The 18923-nt window shown below is 42.0% G+C and overlaps 1 protein-coding gene across 6 annotated transcripts in view; it reads right to left on the reverse strand.

Annotated features, from left to right (window-relative positions):
* The window catches only part of COL19A1 (collagen type XIX alpha 1 chain), a 193897-nt gene extending 180932 nt beyond the window's left edge, over window positions 1–12965 (reverse strand). For 3 of the 6 annotated variants that reach the window (XM_079970397.1, XM_079970396.1, XM_079970401.1), the window contains exons 1-2: window positions 4354–4431; window positions 2256–2379 (exon numbers count right to left, since the gene is read on the reverse strand). In XM_079970397.1, coding sequence (XP_079826523.1) covers window positions 2256–2379; window positions 4354–4401 — 172 coding nt within the window. In that variant the 5' untranslated portion in view covers window positions 4402–4431. Of the gene's footprint in view, window positions 1–2255; window positions 2380–3232; window positions 3316–4353; window positions 4432–9905; window positions 10037–12775 lie in introns of those variants that run through there. The other 3 variants (XM_079970398.1, XM_079970399.1, XM_079970400.1) reach the window with 3 other exon arrangements.
* Window positions 12966–18923: the final 5958 nt, after the last annotated feature.

Here is an 18923-nt window from a genome sequence, read left to right on the forward strand (position 1 = left end):
AGGTGTATAGAGTTCACTTTTCACTGAATAGTGGTGCAAAAAGAGAACTTTAGTAGAATGAGGTGCTTAGAGATTTAGCTCTCCTTTGCTATGCCTACTTCAGCAGTTTCTCTTGGCATAAATAACTTTGACTCTTTTCATTATTTTATGCTGAACCAGAAACATTTTGCCTCTCAAACCTCCATCCTCTGCATTTTGGCTCAAAAACTTGTAGATACTTTAAGGCCTATGTTACGGTGAACAGCAGAAATGGGGAAGGTGCAGGGTGTCAATATTGTTTTTAGATATTTTTGTTTATAGTGAAGGGTCACTATTCAGCATCAGTGGTGGACTGCTAACTTTCCTGGTGAATTTTGTCATTCTTCATTTCTGATAGTGCTGATCACCTGAGACCCTGAAAAACAAATAGTCTGTGCATTCAACCATCCAATTAAGGATATATTGCATCCAGAACTTTGTAACTTCACACCTGAAAAGGGCAAGGGAAGGATATGGTAGGTTCACTGGGTAGTTTGCTTTCCATTTCTCTCAGGAGCTGAGATCAGCGAGTCTTGAGGAGGTTTTGCTGCCTTAAGAGTTTAGGAAAGAGACTGTAATGCAAGGTTTGCTTATCCACAGTTCTTGCTACCCTTCAGCACATTTGTAATCAGTTAGCACTTATTACTGGTATTTCAAGATGCTTGGAGGTTCCGCTTAACATTGGACTCCTGCTGGGCTAAGAAAAATAATTCTTAAATATATTTTATATTAAATTTTAGCATTTAGATGGGATAGCTCATCCCTTCCACGTTTTTGGTATGGGTTATATGAACAATGTTGCAGTCTGAAAATCAATCCCATTTCATTTATCTATTCAAAAAGTGTTGTTATTTTGTCCACGTGTAAATCAGTAAGATTCTCTCCTACAACATTTGATGTAGATGTCCTAGGACCCAGCTACACTTTTGTTCATCCCGTGATTTAAAGTCATGCGTCAATCTGCAGAAAAGCCAATTGATGCTTGTTCTCATTCAGCAGTAAACAGCAGGTTTTCCTGGAGAAAGCAGCAGAACCAAAAAAAAAAAAAAAAGCCCTATCGGACCTGTAACTTGAAATCATGGGGCAAGTGTGGATGTGCCCTCTCTGGGGTCATTCTGAATCATCCCACCTGGTGTTGCAGACTGAGCACCAGTGAACTATCAAAATACAAATGCAGTCTATGGCCAGTCTTCAGAAACTGCCAGGTCAACGTTTGATGAAATACAACTAAACCAGCTGTTTCTGCAATTACAAAAACTGATTTAATCCTCAGAAGATGACAACTATCTTGATGATTTTAAGAGGCAGATGGTCCAAAAGTTTTGTGAGGGCCAAGGTGAGCAGCGGCAGAGAGATGTATAAGTGGAAGGGCAGCAGGTTTATATGTGTTTTTTGCAAGGAAAAAAATCAAACAGATGGAAGGAAAAAATAGCAACGCAGCAGAAGTTACAAAGTACTGGTGAAAAGTGTTTCTTCTTCACCTTATATAACTTTTCCTAGGAACCTTTTTTTTTTTTTTTTTTTTTTTTTGGTCATAGCACATACAAATTATCAGACAAGCACTGATCCAGAGAAAGGCTAGTGAGGTTCCTAAGCACATTTGCTTCTTTGAAGAACAGGCCCATTCATGTCCTTACATTCACTGATTTAAATTGCCAATCTCATGCACAATTGCATGGAAGAAAATTTCATTAAAAGCAATATGACATTCCCATCTAAGTATCGTCAGGATCATGGTGCAGGACATATAGAACCAAGCAAACCAAACTGCACTCATGACTGTGCTCTGTTTCAAAGCCCAGGGCTGGGTTCTTTTTCAATATGTAACTTAAGAAAATGAGGAAGTATCAGTAGCAGCACAACATAACTGTAAACGATTGCAAGCTCATTCCAAATGTAGACTCCTGTGAGTGGACAGGAAATGGAAATATTGCTGTTAGATACCTTGGGGTGGAAACATCTTTTAATAGAGAAGTTTAATTAAATACTTTCCAGATTAGCTTCCAAAGCTCCATTAACCCTCCATGCATTTCGTTGTACATGCACTTTCCATGTGGTGGTTGTATTATGCAGAGAGTACAACTTTCTACATAGCTGTACCTGCCCTGTTGAACATCTCAAAAAGCCTTCTGTGCCTCTATACTTTCCAAACGACTGGACTATTCCCTCAAAAGCAACAATATCACCCTGACAAAGTTTCTGTGCCTAATTAGAAAGGAAGAGGAATAAATAAATACCTGTTTTATCAGTGACTGCTATAGAATGAGAGACTGGAAGAAGGATGGCCAACCCAAGCCAAATTATGCAAGATCCAATTGCCTTCATCTCCTCTTGAACACATGTGAACAAATGACCAGAAATCTGAAATGAAAACATTCATGATTAAAAACACTCTTATGATTCCACTGTGGTCAAGCAGGTTGCCTTGTGGATGTCCAGCCTAGACATATCCAGATTTAGACACCAGTGCTCAAATTACAAGGGGCCAAAGAAGACTTGACCTTGCTTACCTGCTGTGACAGGTACTGTTTTAAGGTTATGTGGAGCATGATTTGGCTAAAATGTGGGGGAAGTTGGGACTTACACATTTCATTTAAAGCCCCTCTACTTCTTCCACTGAAAATGGTTAGGCATGCCTGAGTTCATTGAAATCAATGGACTCAGGTTCAGTTTGTTTATTTTATTATTAGTAATTATATGCTGCCTTTCGAGGCAAAACCCTCACAAGGCAGCCTACAAGAAATATAATTAGTTACGTAAAAGAATAGGATAATTTAGTTTCATGTACATAGCAGAAGTTCTCAGCTGGAGCTATATCTAGACAGGATGGAGGGGTGATGAAATGCTGCTCTGTCTTCCTCCGTGGGTCTCAGGAATTTGCACATGATTTCACCCTTTTGTTTCATGGGTTAAGGGACAAGTACTTGAGAAACTTCCCCCTATATTTAAAATTAATCATATTTTTTGTGAAGTCTAAACTAAAATCACATCAACGAAGCAACCTTCCTCTGTATACTTATCAAACCCTTTAACTACATTGCTGCCAGTTAATATAAAACCTACATAATTATGAATCATCTAAATATTCCCTTTTTATACTGGTACACACGCACACACACAAAAACAAATGTAGCAACATACACATGAGTTATAAGGGGAAAAGAGGCGTATAGACTGTTGAGCCATTAATGTAGTACTATACATACGTATTCACTTGGGGGTAAATCTCATTGACTAAATTCAGTGGGTCTTACTTCCAAACTGAGATGTGTTGTAACATAATTGGTTGGATAATTCCCTGCTACCAGCTAAAAATGGAAACCAGCTGTTTGTGTACTTTCCATGAGCATCCCTGATGACCAATAGCAATTTTTAACACACATCCATGACTGTATAATAAATCCTTAGTTCATTATTCTGCCAGGGAAATATAGACAATTTCTAGTTGTTGAGAAGCCCATGTTGAGTATAACTGCTGCTCTGAGGACCCAGTTCTGGTCCTCTCATTAGGCAGGGTGAAGCAGTCACCTCAAGCAGCTGATTTTGGGGTCATAAAAAGATAGAATAATAATAAATTAAGTAACTAACAACTTGCTATCTGCAGAGGCAGAGATGGGGTAGCTGTAGCACTTTCTGCCACAGTTGCAAAAATAACTTGACTGGTCTTGGGTACCAAGGTTGGGAAGGAGTGACTTTTGCTTCTCTGCCTCAGGCAGCCAGATGTCTGGGGCCAGCCCTAGAGCCATAGGTTGTACCTCTTTCTATTGTGGCCTTTGAATAATTTCTGTTTCACAGGCATTTTATTTTTGCCATTTGGGAGCAGAAAATAATTTTATGTTGTGCTGACCAATGACTGCTAGAAATGTTTTAAAATTTGATATGTATTGACTGCATGTTATTTATGCAGGCTCTCTGTAACTTTGCTTACTGAAATAGCCTGTGATTGATGGTAACACAACTAAGGTGAACTTCGTTTTCAATTTTCCATCCCTGAACTATACTTCCTCTCACTTCTGCAAAAATCACAAGCAGTTGTGAAGAGAGAGAGGAGTCATCAGTCAAGTACAATGTGTATCATTTATTAGTGTGAAAAAAGCACGCGCACGCACACACAAAGGGTGTTTGCAGGCTAATTTTAGACTTATAAGAAGACAATGAAGAGCACTTCTCAGCTACTTTTTTAGATTGTTGAGTAATAGGTTTTCAGCTATGCTAAGGTCGAATATATTGGTCAAAAGACCACCCAATTATCATGTGTTAGTAATAGCTGATTAGCATTTTTATTTTTGATTATTTTTAGCCTATGATACTTAAAGTGAAACTACATGCACTCACTATGAGCAGGATGAGTGGAGCAGTCACAATCTCATACTGATGTATCATTCCTATTTCTAGATTTCTTTTCCTTTTTCCTTTTTCTTTTTCAGCAGCTTTCATGTCTCAGAAAATATGTAAATGAGGGGGAAAGGACAGTTCCATTTTGGACTGCATAAAAGAAGAATTGAATGTATACAACAAAATATTTTTGTCATCTATACACAATCAATCATTTCTTCTAAATCACTTATAGTGAAAAGAGAATTCAGACTTTAACAGAATATAGTAAAATGCAAAAAAAAAAAAAAAAAAAATCCAAATAAGGATGATTATTTATTTACTGTATATGAAAAAGAGTCCGGGTCAAACTATGCAAAAAGTGTAGTATTTTTTTCCACATGAATGTGAAGCATGGAAGACCCTGTCCAGATAAAGACAATAGAATGGAGGAAGAATATACACAGACCTAACCCTTTGCCTCCCCACTATGATACCTATTCCGATCCAGGGTGATGGTGGTACACCAACAATTTGCATGGGGGAGGGACGGACTTCAACTTTCAACTTCAACCTATGGGAATTGCTGACAAGGGTCCCCCAATCTAGGTCAGGATCACAGTGGGGTAGGAGGGTCAAAACCCCATTGCCCTTGTGCTAGAATCCCAATCTAGATCAGGGCCCCTACACTGGCAATCTGTCTTTTTCTTTAAACTGCATGTAATAGTGAAAGAGTTAATGCAGAGGTTTTCACCCTTTTTGAGTCTACGGCTCCCATAACCAACTACGTTCTTTCTGCGGCACGCCCTGTGGAGCTCAGCAGCCCAGTTATGTCACCTCTTGCCTACAGAGCTGGCAGCGTCTCGCCCTTTTTCAAACACCTTCCCTTGTGGAGTGTTCCCTCAAACTCCTCTCCCCTTTCCTTGGGAGTCCTCCGGACAGCTGCCGCTGCCGTCCTTGATCTCTGAGCTGTCCCCCCACCCCAAAGAGAGGTGCCTCCCAGAGGCACCATTCGCCTGTGGAGCTTATAGCCAGGGCTGCTACAATAAACAAGAGGACATCAGAGCGGGGAGGGAAGCAAAGAGGGACAGAGGCCAGTGTTGCCCATGGCACCCCTGACCATCCTTCAACCACGGCACACTGGTTGAAAGCCACTGAGTTAATGTATTGTTAGGAGTACGTGGGGAGGGCACAGATCCCCCTAAATTCCTCGATCTAGTAAATGTTAGAATTTATCACTGCTTAAGAGGGTTAAAGAGGGTTAGACTTTAAATTGCTGCACTCAGCTATCCTTGTCCCGTAAACTGCATGGCAGAGAAGCTACCAAGTGGAACCATCCATAGGTTATCAATGGCCGAGTCACTGACCTAATAAAAGACACAGAGAGAAGCCATCAGCAAGTCTAAGACTGTTAGCCCGGCGCTGCGCTCTGGCTGCTTAGCAGAAGACAATGCCAGAGGGGACTTCCAGTTTGCAGTGGGCAATGATGAAAGCTGAAGGCCAATAGATATGGCCTTGTGGAATCTTGCACTGCTCAGAGATTGGGTGGCATGCAGCAGTATCTTCCCATTTGGCCCTCAGTGGGGTAATATAGGCTGCTCCTACTTCAGATCCATTGGTACCATCTATATGTTGTGTTCACGTTAATGTTGCCTTTATAAGGCCAACAGCAACAAGAGGCTGTGGTTGATTCTTTATTTTGGAAGTCAGACTCACTAAAAAACAAAAAAGAAGGTAGTTGAGAGATAGCAAAATCGTGCTTGAATCTCATTTGGATAAATGGATTCTAGGAGCATATGCCTAAATTCTATTGCCTTTCTCAAGGAGTTGGAAAGCATTTTTCATGCATGACACTCAACACAACTTTCAGACTCTTGCACACTATTTAAGTGCATTTTTCAACTGAATGTACGTTTTAGCCAAAAATATTACATTGGAATCATAGATGCATAAAATACAAAAACCAGTTTAAGATTCTGCAAACAGCTTATGCCTTATTCCATTTCTTGGTTTTTCTTTTCTGGTTACATGCAGGAAATAAATCTGTCTGTATTTGTATGATTTGATGGAATGTCATTAGAAGATCCTGTGGGAAGCCTCTATAGCTGACTCAGAAGTTGGGTTTTGGATTTATGTTTTCTTTCAGTTTGGTTGACATATTGCTTCTTTGAGAAAATAAATAAATAAAAATATCATTTTTAAAAGGTGGCTTTATTGGAATTCTAAGGACCAAAATGACACATTATAGAAAGTGAGCACTCTTTAATCTCCCAACTTTTTTTACCTGAAAGGTGGGGTCTGCCAATTTGGACAGAACAGCAGGGAAGGGAAACAAGGGTGTCTGGGTCTTTAACCTTTCATTCCAACCCTATTTTCCTGATCAAAAGCTCACTTTGTATATTGCCCAGAAGGGGAAACAAACAGTACAGGAACAAACAATTTTTTAAAATCCCTTCATCTGTGCAGCCTTGTTGCTGCATTTCAGTAAAAAACAACAATAAAAAAGAAAAAAGAAAAAAAAGTGTAGGGAAATAAATTATATTCTCCAGGCATAATGTGTAGTATGACCCTAAGAGGCAATGAATATCAAGTTCTGAAAACCTGGCAATCTGCAGAGTTCTGGCAATCTGCAGATCTTAGGCTATGTACACATTAATGGCTTAAAATACAGTTAGGTGTACTGCAAGTCACATTTGCAAATCACATTTGCACGTTCCTATCCACTAGAGAGAGCAGGGATGTCTTTACCTGATGCACATTACCTGTTCAGTTTCCCCCCAACCCCCCAAAGCCATATTCATGAAGCTGTCATCTGTGCATGCACAGCCATCTGAGTTGTCTCACCTCAGCTTAACTGCAGACAGAACATGCGTTTCTATTTTCAAAACATGTGGAAGCTCGTTTGAGGAAAAATGCATCCGTTCAGCAGCAGTACTTTTCAAAGAACTACATGATAGACATGGGTTGTGACTAATGTCATGTGTACTTGATGTCAAACGCCATTGGTGCACACACACTGGAGCAAACAAACAGTAATGGGTACACATCCTTAGCTTTCTGTACTAGTTTGCATCATATCTATAGATAGAGATGTTTTCGTTGCACAAGCCAGGTATAAACATTTTAAATAAATGATGTATTTGTGTGTGTATATATTTTAAAAATAAGTGTCATGCACATTAAAAATTGGAATCGTCCCACCTTTCCCACAGTATCTTACATTGTAGGTCCTCGGTGTTTCTGTTTGTATGTTTCATTTCAACCTATCCTTGCCCCCACTATGATTCCTTCAAGCTTGAATTTAAGGCATTATTGAGGGTTATAGCCAATGCTAGTCTTACTCATAGTAGGTCCATTAATATCAGTGGCCCTAAGTTAGACATCCCAATTAATTTCAATGAGTACAAGTAGGACTATTGGATACAACATAGGCACAGCAATCCAAGCTACCGGGGTAAACTACCCTTAAGAGGGATGCGGGTGGCGCTGTGGTCTAAACCACAGAGCCTAGGATTTGCCAATCAGAAGGTCGGCGGTTTGAATCCCCCAACGGGGTGAGCTCCCGTTGCTCGGTCCCTGCTCCTGTCAACCTAGCAGTTCAAAAGCACACAGTACAAGTAGATAAATAGGTACTGCTCCAACAGGAAGGTAAACTGTGTTTCTGTGCGCTGCTCTGGTTCACCAGAAGTGGCTTATTCATGCTGGCCACATGACCTGGAAGCTGTACGCCGGCTGCCTCGGTCAGTAAAGCGAGATGAGTGCTGCAACCCTAGAGTCGTCCACGACTGGACCTAACGGTCAGGGATCCCTTTACCTAAACTACCCTTATTTAAAACTCTATTGGGAAGCAAAGATATTGCCAGCTGAGGCAGCCCAAGCTTAGCAGCGGTAAAACAAGCTTTTAAAATAGAGTTTGACTTAGACCGTTCTTTTTGCCAGTGTAATGTCCGCTAGGTTGCTAGTCACATGAGTGAACTGAAAGGAGTTTTGAATAGGGGTAAGTTTCCCCCTATCCCATCCCTGCTATACCCCTTTGAGGGACTTACCCTCATTTGGACATGCTAGTGTATCTATGGTTGAGCCGGGATGAAGACCCTCCACATGCGCAGGCAGAGACCTTCTTATTCGAAACTCCTGGTTCCAAACTCCTGGCTCATTCCTGGTGATCTTGGGATTTGTTTTGCTCTCCAAGGGCTTGCTGATATTGACTGGGTGTGCTAAACCCAATGGCAACCCTGACTTTCATGTGACTATCCATTACGAGGGGCCTGCAAGCATTCCTTGCATAACTGAGCAGAAGAAACTGGGAAGGACATCTGTGTTGCTCCATCTTTATTCACACAAGTTATTGTACTTGATAAGGACAACAAAAGCAGTCACATCACTTGTCTGGAAAACCCACTTGCAGATACTGATTGTTTTTATTGACCCAAGGCAGTGCCGCTCCTTTTTCTAATGCATTTCAATTGCTATTTCTTGCAAGCTGCTTTGGCCAGGCTTGCTTAAATTATCATCTGCCCACCTTCAGGAAGAAGTGTGCATGCAGAACTCACAGGGCATTAGTCCACTGCCATTCTGAAGCTTAATTTCTAAAAGAAAGTGTACTAGAGGCCACACCTAACCAATAGTTTCAAAATGCATCCTATAATTCCTGCCACCTAATCTGCGTGGGAGGTACCTGCATGATTGCTCACACGTGAGATATTGTTTAGCATGGCTGTCAACCTTTTTCAAGCTAGGTTCCTTTGTTTTCAATAACTGTGTTAAGAAAAAATCAGTAGGTAAAGCTTGCATTACAGCATCTTCATGCCAGAGTGATGGAAGAACCTCACCGGTTGAATTTCTGGTTCCGTGTCACACAGCTGTTAAAAGTAGATGAATTATGGAATGAACTTGCATTCCTGTTTACTTTCACCACTTAATTCCAGAGCTGAATCCTACCACTAGAAACAGATTTCAATGGCTATTTTCTTGCTGGCTGCATTCATTCTTAGCTGGGAAGTATTAGGCATAGAGATTCCTGCTGATTTCTCACCTTCCTTTCCCGTGCAGTGCAACGCTCAAGCCAGTGTCTATGCACTGCCCATTCCCACCGCCCTTCCGTCTTCCAAAATTGGATTGGAAAAAAATGCTCTATAGCCCAGCTTCTCTCTCTGCCCAAGCTTGGAACTCGCTTCAGAACAGGCCGAGCCATGGCGGGCAGGTGGGCTTGTTCACGTACTTGAGCACCTACCCAGAGTTTCCTGGCAGTTAAGGGCAAATAAACATTGAGTATCGTAAACTAGGAGGTATTAGCCAACCTTAAAAGCTGGACCACTTGAGACCGCTTGCGCATTTCCTTCATGTAACAGATCCATTACCTGAGATTTCTAAAGCACACTGGAGGATACTTGAGCCTTTCTTTCATACATACACGCCTGAGAAGGGACCACCAAGCACATATAATGGACCTTTACCTGTGCTTCCTCTCAACCTCACTCCAAAGCAATTTTAGGTGCTTAGCCCACACACACATATGTGAAAGAGCGACTCCTCTCAGAAAACCCTTGCCTGGAGAAGAAAATATCAATTACCTTTGGAGAGGAGGATATCACGTACGACCTACTTCCTTGCCTGCGTGTGCAAGAAAAGCTCACCTAGGCCTAGTCTACATATGCAGCAGACAAGTAGTAATGAGGGCAAGAAAGAGTGAATGGAATGTATCACTTCAACCTGTGGGAATTTGGAAGGGGGGGATCCCATTTTTAAATATTGTTCTGTGTTTAACCTGCTCCCTCTGGGGGGGGGGGAAACAACTTTAGCAAGGAGACAGCCAGCAACTCTGGGAATAGACTAGCCTGGTGTAGTATATACTTAATTGGAGATAATTTTTACATGAGGAAGCAGCTAAAGATTGCAACGCTCCCCTGCTGCCTGTGAAGTGGTACAGTCCTCTTTAACCCCCACAGGCTTTTACTGCCTGATTTTGCTATTGCAGCTTGATTGGGCCCAGGCAGTAGTTTCCTGCAACTCTTCAGGGGGCAGCAGGTACAGTTATGGCCTTTTTGCCACAGCCTGTTTATTATTTGTACAGCTTTCCAGACGGCTCTATTTATCCTCATATCAGAAAAGTCCTTACCTGCTAATGTTTGTTGGGAGCAAAGGATTTTGATTGAAGCACAGGAGCAAGGCTAGTAAAAAAAATATGGCAGCCTTAGATGCAAGTCACATCAGAGTGTGAAGCCAATGCTGCTTATTGTGGCTGCTCCCCTGCTTTCAAAGGCTAATGGGGCTTTGGCATTTCTATTTTAAGCCTTTCACATCCTGATTAACAACACCTAACACCTTTTCCATTGGGAAATGGCATCCTCTAATGCTCTCATCAGAGCCCTTTGAATGTCACAAAGTGAGCACACGTGGTCCAAACTCAGGGCGCTTCCAGCCATGAACTTGCCATGTCAGAAAAGTGTGAGGTGTGTGTGCTTATTCTGGCAACCGAGTGATTGATTTAGGAACCCTTAGAAATATGCAATTCACAGGTTTGTTTGCTTTAAGCATGACGGGAAGCAAGCAAAACAATGGTTCAATGTAAGTGCATGCCCAAAGCCACCCTGATTTTAAAATATAAGAGAAGCCACCCTTGAGAGAAAACTTCAGAACTGAAGACAGTTCCCCCAGTGGACTAGATCAGATCTGTAGTGAGGATTAACAAAGTGAGGCAGGCTGTAAGATGGGAGGGTAGGGGGAATTGTTATTGCTTTCAAAAGTTACTTTGCTCTTAAAAAGCAATGCATTTCATGGTGTATTCATATATTTAAAACATATTACTTTCCCCTATGGCAGGCATGTCCAAAATCCGTCTCAGGGGCCTGCCAGTCGGTTTAATCCGGCCTCTGCGGCAGTCTATTTCCTGGGGTAAAATCCTATAAAAAGGTGAGCGACTTCAGTCCTAAAAAAAGGTCAACAACTATGGTTGGCCCATTGGTTGGCCCTCACAGCCCTTCACTTCATCAAATCTGGCCCTCTTTGAAAAAAGTTTGGACACCACTGCCGTATGGGAACTGTACTTGCTCCTCACAGATCTACAGTTCCCAGACACTTAAACTACAATTCCCAGAAGTCTTTGGAGGGGATAGGTGCTTTAAATGTGTGGTGTGTAATGCGACCAGAGTTTAGCGTTGCTCATTATGAGTGACAGTGGTATAAGCAAAAGCTCGAGGGCATTCCGTTATCCGTTTCCCACCACATCACATAATGGTCACAATGGAACCAACCCAAGCACCTCACCACCAGCAAAGGAAATGCACCACCCTTAACCACATCTGGAACCTGCACAGGAAAATATTTATATTTCATTTTTAGCAGTTTATGCGGTGTGGTAGAAAGGGGGAGACTGAGAGTGCCATACCTTGGAACCCACAAAGTGGTTCTTAATCAAGACTTTTAACATGCTCCCCCCCCCTTAGCTAATTAAAAAAGCAAATAAATATGGAGCACCTCTGTGTTGCATCTGTTTTAGTGGGGCACTTAAGCATGTGCTTAACATCTCTTCCGTTCCAATTAATGGGACTTAAAAGCTGTTAACTTCGACTGCAACATGCCCCGGTTGCTTATGGGATTCTGTACGACAGCAGTATAATATTTAAATAATCGGAAATTGCACAGATATGGAAAGAAACCATCCCACCTCAGAATCCGACTCAATAGGGAATCAAAATAGCATCCTCGTTCAGTGTGTGTGTGTGTGTGTGTGTGTGTGTGTTTGGACAAGAGGGGTTCACTTATAGGGGGTTATGCTCTACCATTCTGCTTACTCAGGTGTGTACCTGGGAGGGGACAAAACTCTCTTGGTCCCAAATGCAGGATCTCTAGCAATATTACAAAACAAAATATCCCCGACAGCAAGAGAGAGAGATAGAATCCAGTAAAAGGCAGAAGCGCTATAGTTCCTCATGGGAGCTGTGCTGCTTTAGAATTTCAGCATCCCACTATGACTTTCTTTTCCTTCACAATATACACACACAATTTAGTGCAACGGCCCCTAGAAGACAGAGCAGTGCACCCACACCCTCAGTTATTTCCTTTGGTATATAGACATTGAACAAAATATACCCACAAGCTTCATTATCACTGCATTGGTTTGTACATGTTAAGCCTTGCATGTGCTTTAAACTGTTCCATGTGCTTATGGAACAGGGCATTCATTTAAAACCAGCGTATCCGTGCAAAAAGAAAAAGAAAAAAAAGTACCTGTTTTCCCATCACACAGCTACACAGACTGCACAGTGTAACAAGCACAGAATGACAGCTATTGATATACCAACGCACAATCTATAATACCATTTATATAGAGGGCTCAGTTGTGACACTGTCAAAACCAGAGCAAACCAACCAAGCAGAGCACACGGTACTTTGCAGTGTATACTGGGTGTAAATCAGCTGATCGCAAACAAGAGGCTCTTACCTTTGATTAAGTTCCCCCTCCCCAGAAGCGCAGCAAATGCCTGTACAAAGCTGCTGTAGTTGCCGAGGAGTTGCTGGAGTCTCTAAAGAGTGGGAGAAGGGGACGCAGCTCTGTCCTTATTAGTCTCACACGGTGTGACCCTCCCACTCAGCAAGCACACAGAGAGAATACAACTGTACGGCAGGACAGCCCCCAGCTCTGGCACCAGTTTTTGCAAAAAGCGAGCAAGAGAGAGAGAGAGAGAACACATGCTTAAGAGGTTGCAATGCAAATCTGGTAATAATATTAAAAGGGTTAGGTATGGATTGTCTAAAGCTGTGTCACAGATAAGACTGCCTGGGGTTTGACTGCATGAATGAAAGGGGTGTCTGGTTTCAGCGCACCGACTCTGAAGTACTGTACATGATACGAGCACAACAGCAGGGGAGTAGATTCCGCTCCCCCAGCATGTTAAGTGTAGCCACATCTCATTAATTTTATATACTTTATCATAAATTTAAAATCAACCAACCATGGGAATGCACCTATTTATGGCACCGATGCTGCAGAGAATAGTGGATGGCTGCTGTTTGATTTGCCCTTTTTTTTTTAAAGCTCATCGTATATAAAGCAAGGGTGTTCTTACACTGTAATATCAGCTGTCTGTGATTAAAAAAAACCCTGTGTGACACTCAGCCTTCTTGCTAATTCTCCCTTGAATATGCTAAACTGTGCTTGCTTGGGCCCTGGGAGTGTTCTCATGACAGTTTCTAGCACTGCCTTTAAGGATTTAACTAGAGGATAAAAGGATAGTGAGAAAAAGGGAATGACTGCAGCACAAACTTAGGGAGAAGGGAGGGCAGGATCTTCACACATGCTGTCTGCACATATTTAAATAAATTTTGTCTTCAAGCTCACCCCGCTCCACCTTCACCACCCTCTCCTGTGCTTTTAACATAATCCTTTCCTCCAAACAAGCATCAGCTACCTTTGACTCCCCTCTGCCCATTTAGAATTGTAGAGTTGGAAGAGACCCTGCGGATCATCTAGTCCAACCTGCATCAATGCTGGAATATGCAGTTGTCCTATATGGGGATCAAACCTGCAACCTTGCCATGATCAGCACCACACTTTAACTACACATCTTTTCTTATCTTTCACACACTGCTGAAATCTGCAATTTAGGTTGTCAGCTCTTTGGGGCAGGGACCCTTCTTTTTGAGGGGGCTTGTGTTATTTACAAGAAAAGCCCCACCAATGATCTCTCTTCTTCCCTTCTTCTCTTTGGTGATCACTCGTAGCCGAGTAAGATTGTCTTCCATAAACACGGTTTTAACAATGAGTCCGTAAGTGACTGTGGTGGCCAATTCTAGATCCACACAACGTCCTTCCACAGCGGGGACATTGATTTCCGGGCGGGAGTTGATCACGCTGTGGATTTGCCAAGCGTGCCTTCCTCTTAGCACGTTTCTCCCTTGCATCCTGAGTTCGAGTGTCTTCAAAACTCATGACACCTTTGGTAAAGGCTGTTCTCCAGTTGGAGTGCTCGCAGGCAAGTGTTTCCCAGTTGTTGATGTTTATAGTATTTTTTTTTAGATTTGCCTTGCGACAGTCTTTAAAACATATGCAGAAGTGAACACACAAAAATAGGGGTGGGGGTTTGTTTTTGTCCCCCCCCCCTTTCTTGGTGACCATGCCAACACTCCAATGAATTTTCTCTCTCTTTCTAGTACAGTGGTACCTTGGGTTAAGAACTTAATTCGTTCTGGAGGTCCGTTCTTAACCTGAAACTGTTCTTAACCTGAAGCACCACTTTAGCTAATGGGGCCTCCCGCTGCCGCCACGCCGCCACCACACAATTTCTGTTCTCATCCTGAAGCAAAGTTCTTAACCTGAGGTACTATTTCTGGGTTAGCGGAGTCTGTAACCTGAAGTGTTTGTAACCTGAAGTGTCTGTAACTCGAAGTACCACTGTAGTAATAATTACTAGAACTTTTGAGTATTCAAAGTCCTTCAAACAGATTGTATTGTAATTTTTACAAAGCAACCCTGTAAAGTAAGTAAGTATTATAATCTCGGTTTTGCAGATTGAGATTGGGGGCTGAGACTGAAAAGAGTGTGGATTATTTGAGGTTATCCGGTGAGTTCACAGCAGAGGTGAGATTTGAACCAGGGGTTCCCTGCTTCATAGCTCGGTCTCATAACCACTTTTGCTTCATCAGCTCTCATAGGTAGTTATAATGTTTTGCATAGAGCTACAAGACTTAATGCTATTAGTGGACTACCACCCATGATAGTCAGCCAAATTAGGTATGATGGAGATCTGTATGGGATGATGTCATCCTCTATACCTGTTTGTGTGTTACCTGTTGAATATGAAACTGCTAGGTGAGCAGGAGGAAAGAAAGAGATTACTACAGGGAGTTCTATCAGGGAGAAAAGAAGAGACAGCTTCAAAAGTCTGTTTCAGAGGGTACAAGACTTGGGAGTGAGTCATTATTCCAGCATGGGTGGTCCCAAGACCTACCATTGTGCATTCATTATAGGGAAGAGAAAAGCAGAAAGCAATATACTAATTCCCACTCCTCAAATGCTGGAAGCCCTTCTCAACCTTCTCCAATTCTAGCTTCTTAAAAGCATCCCCCCCCCCCCAATCTGATAATGATTTTGAAAGGCAAGTAGGAATTGGAGAGGCAACTAACCCTACAGAATGTCATAACAACAGTAGGAGAAATAATTGACCTCAGCTATCCTGAGATGGAACAGGTAACTGTGAAAGAGAACTCGCTTGGTAAACGAAAATATTAAGACTTGAAAAAGACATAGCATTTGCTTCCAGGAGACCTCTTTAATGAGCATTCACCCTAATTTGCTTGTGGGGAGGTTATATGATATTGCAGCAAGCCGTTCTGACTTCAGCCAGCTTTTAATTCTGCAACATGGGCTTGCCAATGTATCACTGAATCCCACCCAAGGATAGCAACTGCCTGGAAGCATCCAAGAGCCACAGATACAGTGGATGGTTTTGCTTGAATCAGCCTATCATCAACCAAGTGGTGGTCCTTGATTTAAAAATAAGCAGTGCCCAGGACCTGTTGTAAGATCTAAGCATTGTGCTTGAGAATAGTGATTTTTTTTAATGGAAAAATGGCAGCCGTCAGTGGGTGATAAGCAACCACCCCACTCTCCGGTTTTCTTTCTCTTAAATTTGTACCAGCACCTGGCCAGGCTATTTTTGTTTTTAGAAGTCAGAGGAAAAGATACACATGACTGTGTGCCACATCTAGTTTGGACCATAGTAATGGGAATAAAGTTGTGTATAGCTATTCCAAGTGAAACCCTCCCCTTCAGCCTCTAATGTTCATCCATAAGGAGCCTTGTATGTGCATTCTTTGAGTGGCATGGTTTGATGAACCAGAGTATCGCTTGTGACCACATCCTCACAGATGCTGTTTGTGTTAGTTCTGCTTTTAAAGAGATTGTTTCTATGTTCAACAACAACAACAACAAACACATGACATACTTACTGCAGGAAATTATAGATGACCCCTCCTACAATGGTTACAAATTGCAATGTGATGAGAAATGGAATATGTATCTTGCTTAGCACGCCACAGACCAAACATTAACAAGAAGCAACATACAATCTGTTTATGAATGGCAATGAATGTCGGAATGGTTCGAAAGTGAATACTAACAGCAGGAAAAGCTTGGATGAGAAAAAACAAAAAATACTTTAGATGTTGACATTTTAGATCAGTTGAGTTTGTTTTGGGCTTCCATTTGCAGTATTTGCTGTTGTTGATTTTAAAATTTACATTGAAAATAAGAAAAGTAGCTTGACAGAACAAAACATATTATTTCAGTACCAAATTACTTTCTTCTATTATGTTACACTGCTAAAATAGCTTGAATTAAACATGTGTCAAATCACACATGGTCTGTTTTCTCAGTAAAGGCAGACAAATTTTAAATACAATTATCATGCTGTTGTCTCCCTTCTTGAACACAAATAAAACCAAATTTAGCCAACACTCAGTATTCATAGAATTTATGATGGAGCTGATGAGGCTGATTGTTGCCTTTTATTAGAATCAAACATGCAACATAATAAACAACATCAACAAATGTTCATTCATATTACAACCTTCCTCACACAGGAGCCCAGGGTGACTAACAACAAGCAACAACATAAACACAAAAAACAACTTGTCCATCACAATCCTAACTAACATGGCCAGCAGTAACATAGTTAGAGATAAGATTAAATCAGTGGAGCCACTTTTTTATGTTCCAAAGGTCTATCTACAGAATTAAATAGATCTTCAGTTTTCATCTGAATTAGAATAGTGTGGAAGACAGACTGATGTCAATAGGATGTGAATTGGAGACCCTGGGTGTCATAACTGGGAAGACCCTATTTCCTGGCAAGGCTTCCAGGCCATAGACATGGGTACGAAGATGTTCATGGCTCTGTACACTAGTCCTGGCAGCTTGAATTGGGCCCAGTAGGTCACCACCAACCAGTGCCTACCTTTCTAGATATGTGTAATATGATCCCACCTCACTGTCTCAGATTAAATCACCAGCTGCAGTTTCCATCATGTCTTCAGAGCAGCCCCAATGTAAAACACATTGCAATATTCCATTCAGGAGGCTATGAGAGCCTAGACTAACTATATCCAGGTTAAGCTGGTTCAAGAATGGCTGTAACTGTCAAGCCAGCTGTAGCCAGGCACAGATGCTCCTTTCCACTGAAGCTACCTAAGCCTCAAACTGGGAGTCTAGGACTATCCTTGGATCACATACTTGTTCCTGAAGGGGTGGGGTGCTACCCTATAGAGACCGAGCCATCTACCTGATTCTTGGGCCCAGGAACTATCTACCCATAAAGTTTCTGTCTTCTCAGGATTTGACCTCAGTTTATGGGCCCTCATCCAGCTCATTACTACCTTCACACGCAGGTCTAGCACCTGCATATCCTTTCCCAATTCAGGTGGCATGGGGAGATAAAGCTGGCCATCAGCACATGAGCAATACTGCTCTTCAAATCCCCAGATGACACCTTCCAGTGGTTTCATATTGATGTTAAATAGCATGGATGCCAAGACACAGCCTTGCAGAACTCCACAGCCTACTGCCAAGATGGAGCAGAATGCCCCCAACGCTGCTGTCAAGTTGCAGCCCTGCAGAAAGAAGTGGAATCACCACAGTACAGTGCCACCAACTCCTATCCCACCCAGCCAATTCGGAGAATATTATGGTTAATGATACTGAAAGGCACTAATAGGTCAAGAAGAATCAGCAAGGTAGAGCACTCATCTTGACTCTCTCCCAAATAAAGGCATCCAAGGCTGTTTCAGTGCTGGGTCCAGGCCTGAAAGCAGATTGAAAGGGTTTTAGTCCGAAATGCATTGCTTTGGATGCAAGAGAGAGAGGGAGAGAGAGAGAGGGAGAGAGAGAGAGAGAGACTTATTCACATATCCAGACATGTTAGGCTATTTCAATGGAAATAAATAATTTGCTCACTGTCAGCAGGGAACTGCCAATGCACACCAAGGGGGAAAGTGGCAAATATGAGCTGGTGTCACTTCTACTGTCAAACATAAGAAGAGCCTGCTGGATCAGGCCAATGGCACATCTATCCGAGCATCCTGTTCTCACACTGGCCAACTAGATGCTTGTGGGAAACCTACAAGCAGGACTTGAGCATGAGAGCACTACCATCTTCTGCAGTTTCCAGCAACTAGTATTCCAAAACATTGCTGCCCCCAACTGTTGAGGCAGAGCATAGGAGTTGCGCTCTTCTGTCATTCTTAGGAGAAAACATACCAGACTAAAGCTATGTGAAGCTTGAACATCATTCCACTGCTATACATTTTTTTTACAAGTTGAAACAATTGAAAGACCTTATCTTAGAGGAAGGCAAGAGTCAGTGCAGCATGTGATACAATCTTATATTTTGGTATTAGTCTGGGATGAAAGAATTGATTTCAGTGGCATTCTTGGTCTTCAATTACATTGGAATTAAAATCTCTATGCCGGAGAAAATCTGAACATTGCTGAGTTCACGTGCTGTAAACTGACCTACTAGTCTACCCCCACAGTACTTCTGTGCCACAAGTAAGGCTATTTACTGGCTATTTTGAGTCCAGGAACTTGTATACTA

This window comes from Podarcis cretensis, assembly GCF_951804945.1.
Source record: "Podarcis cretensis genome assembly, chromosome: 3".
NCBI lineage: Eukaryota > Metazoa > Chordata > Lepidosauria > Squamata > Lacertidae > Podarcis > Podarcis cretensis.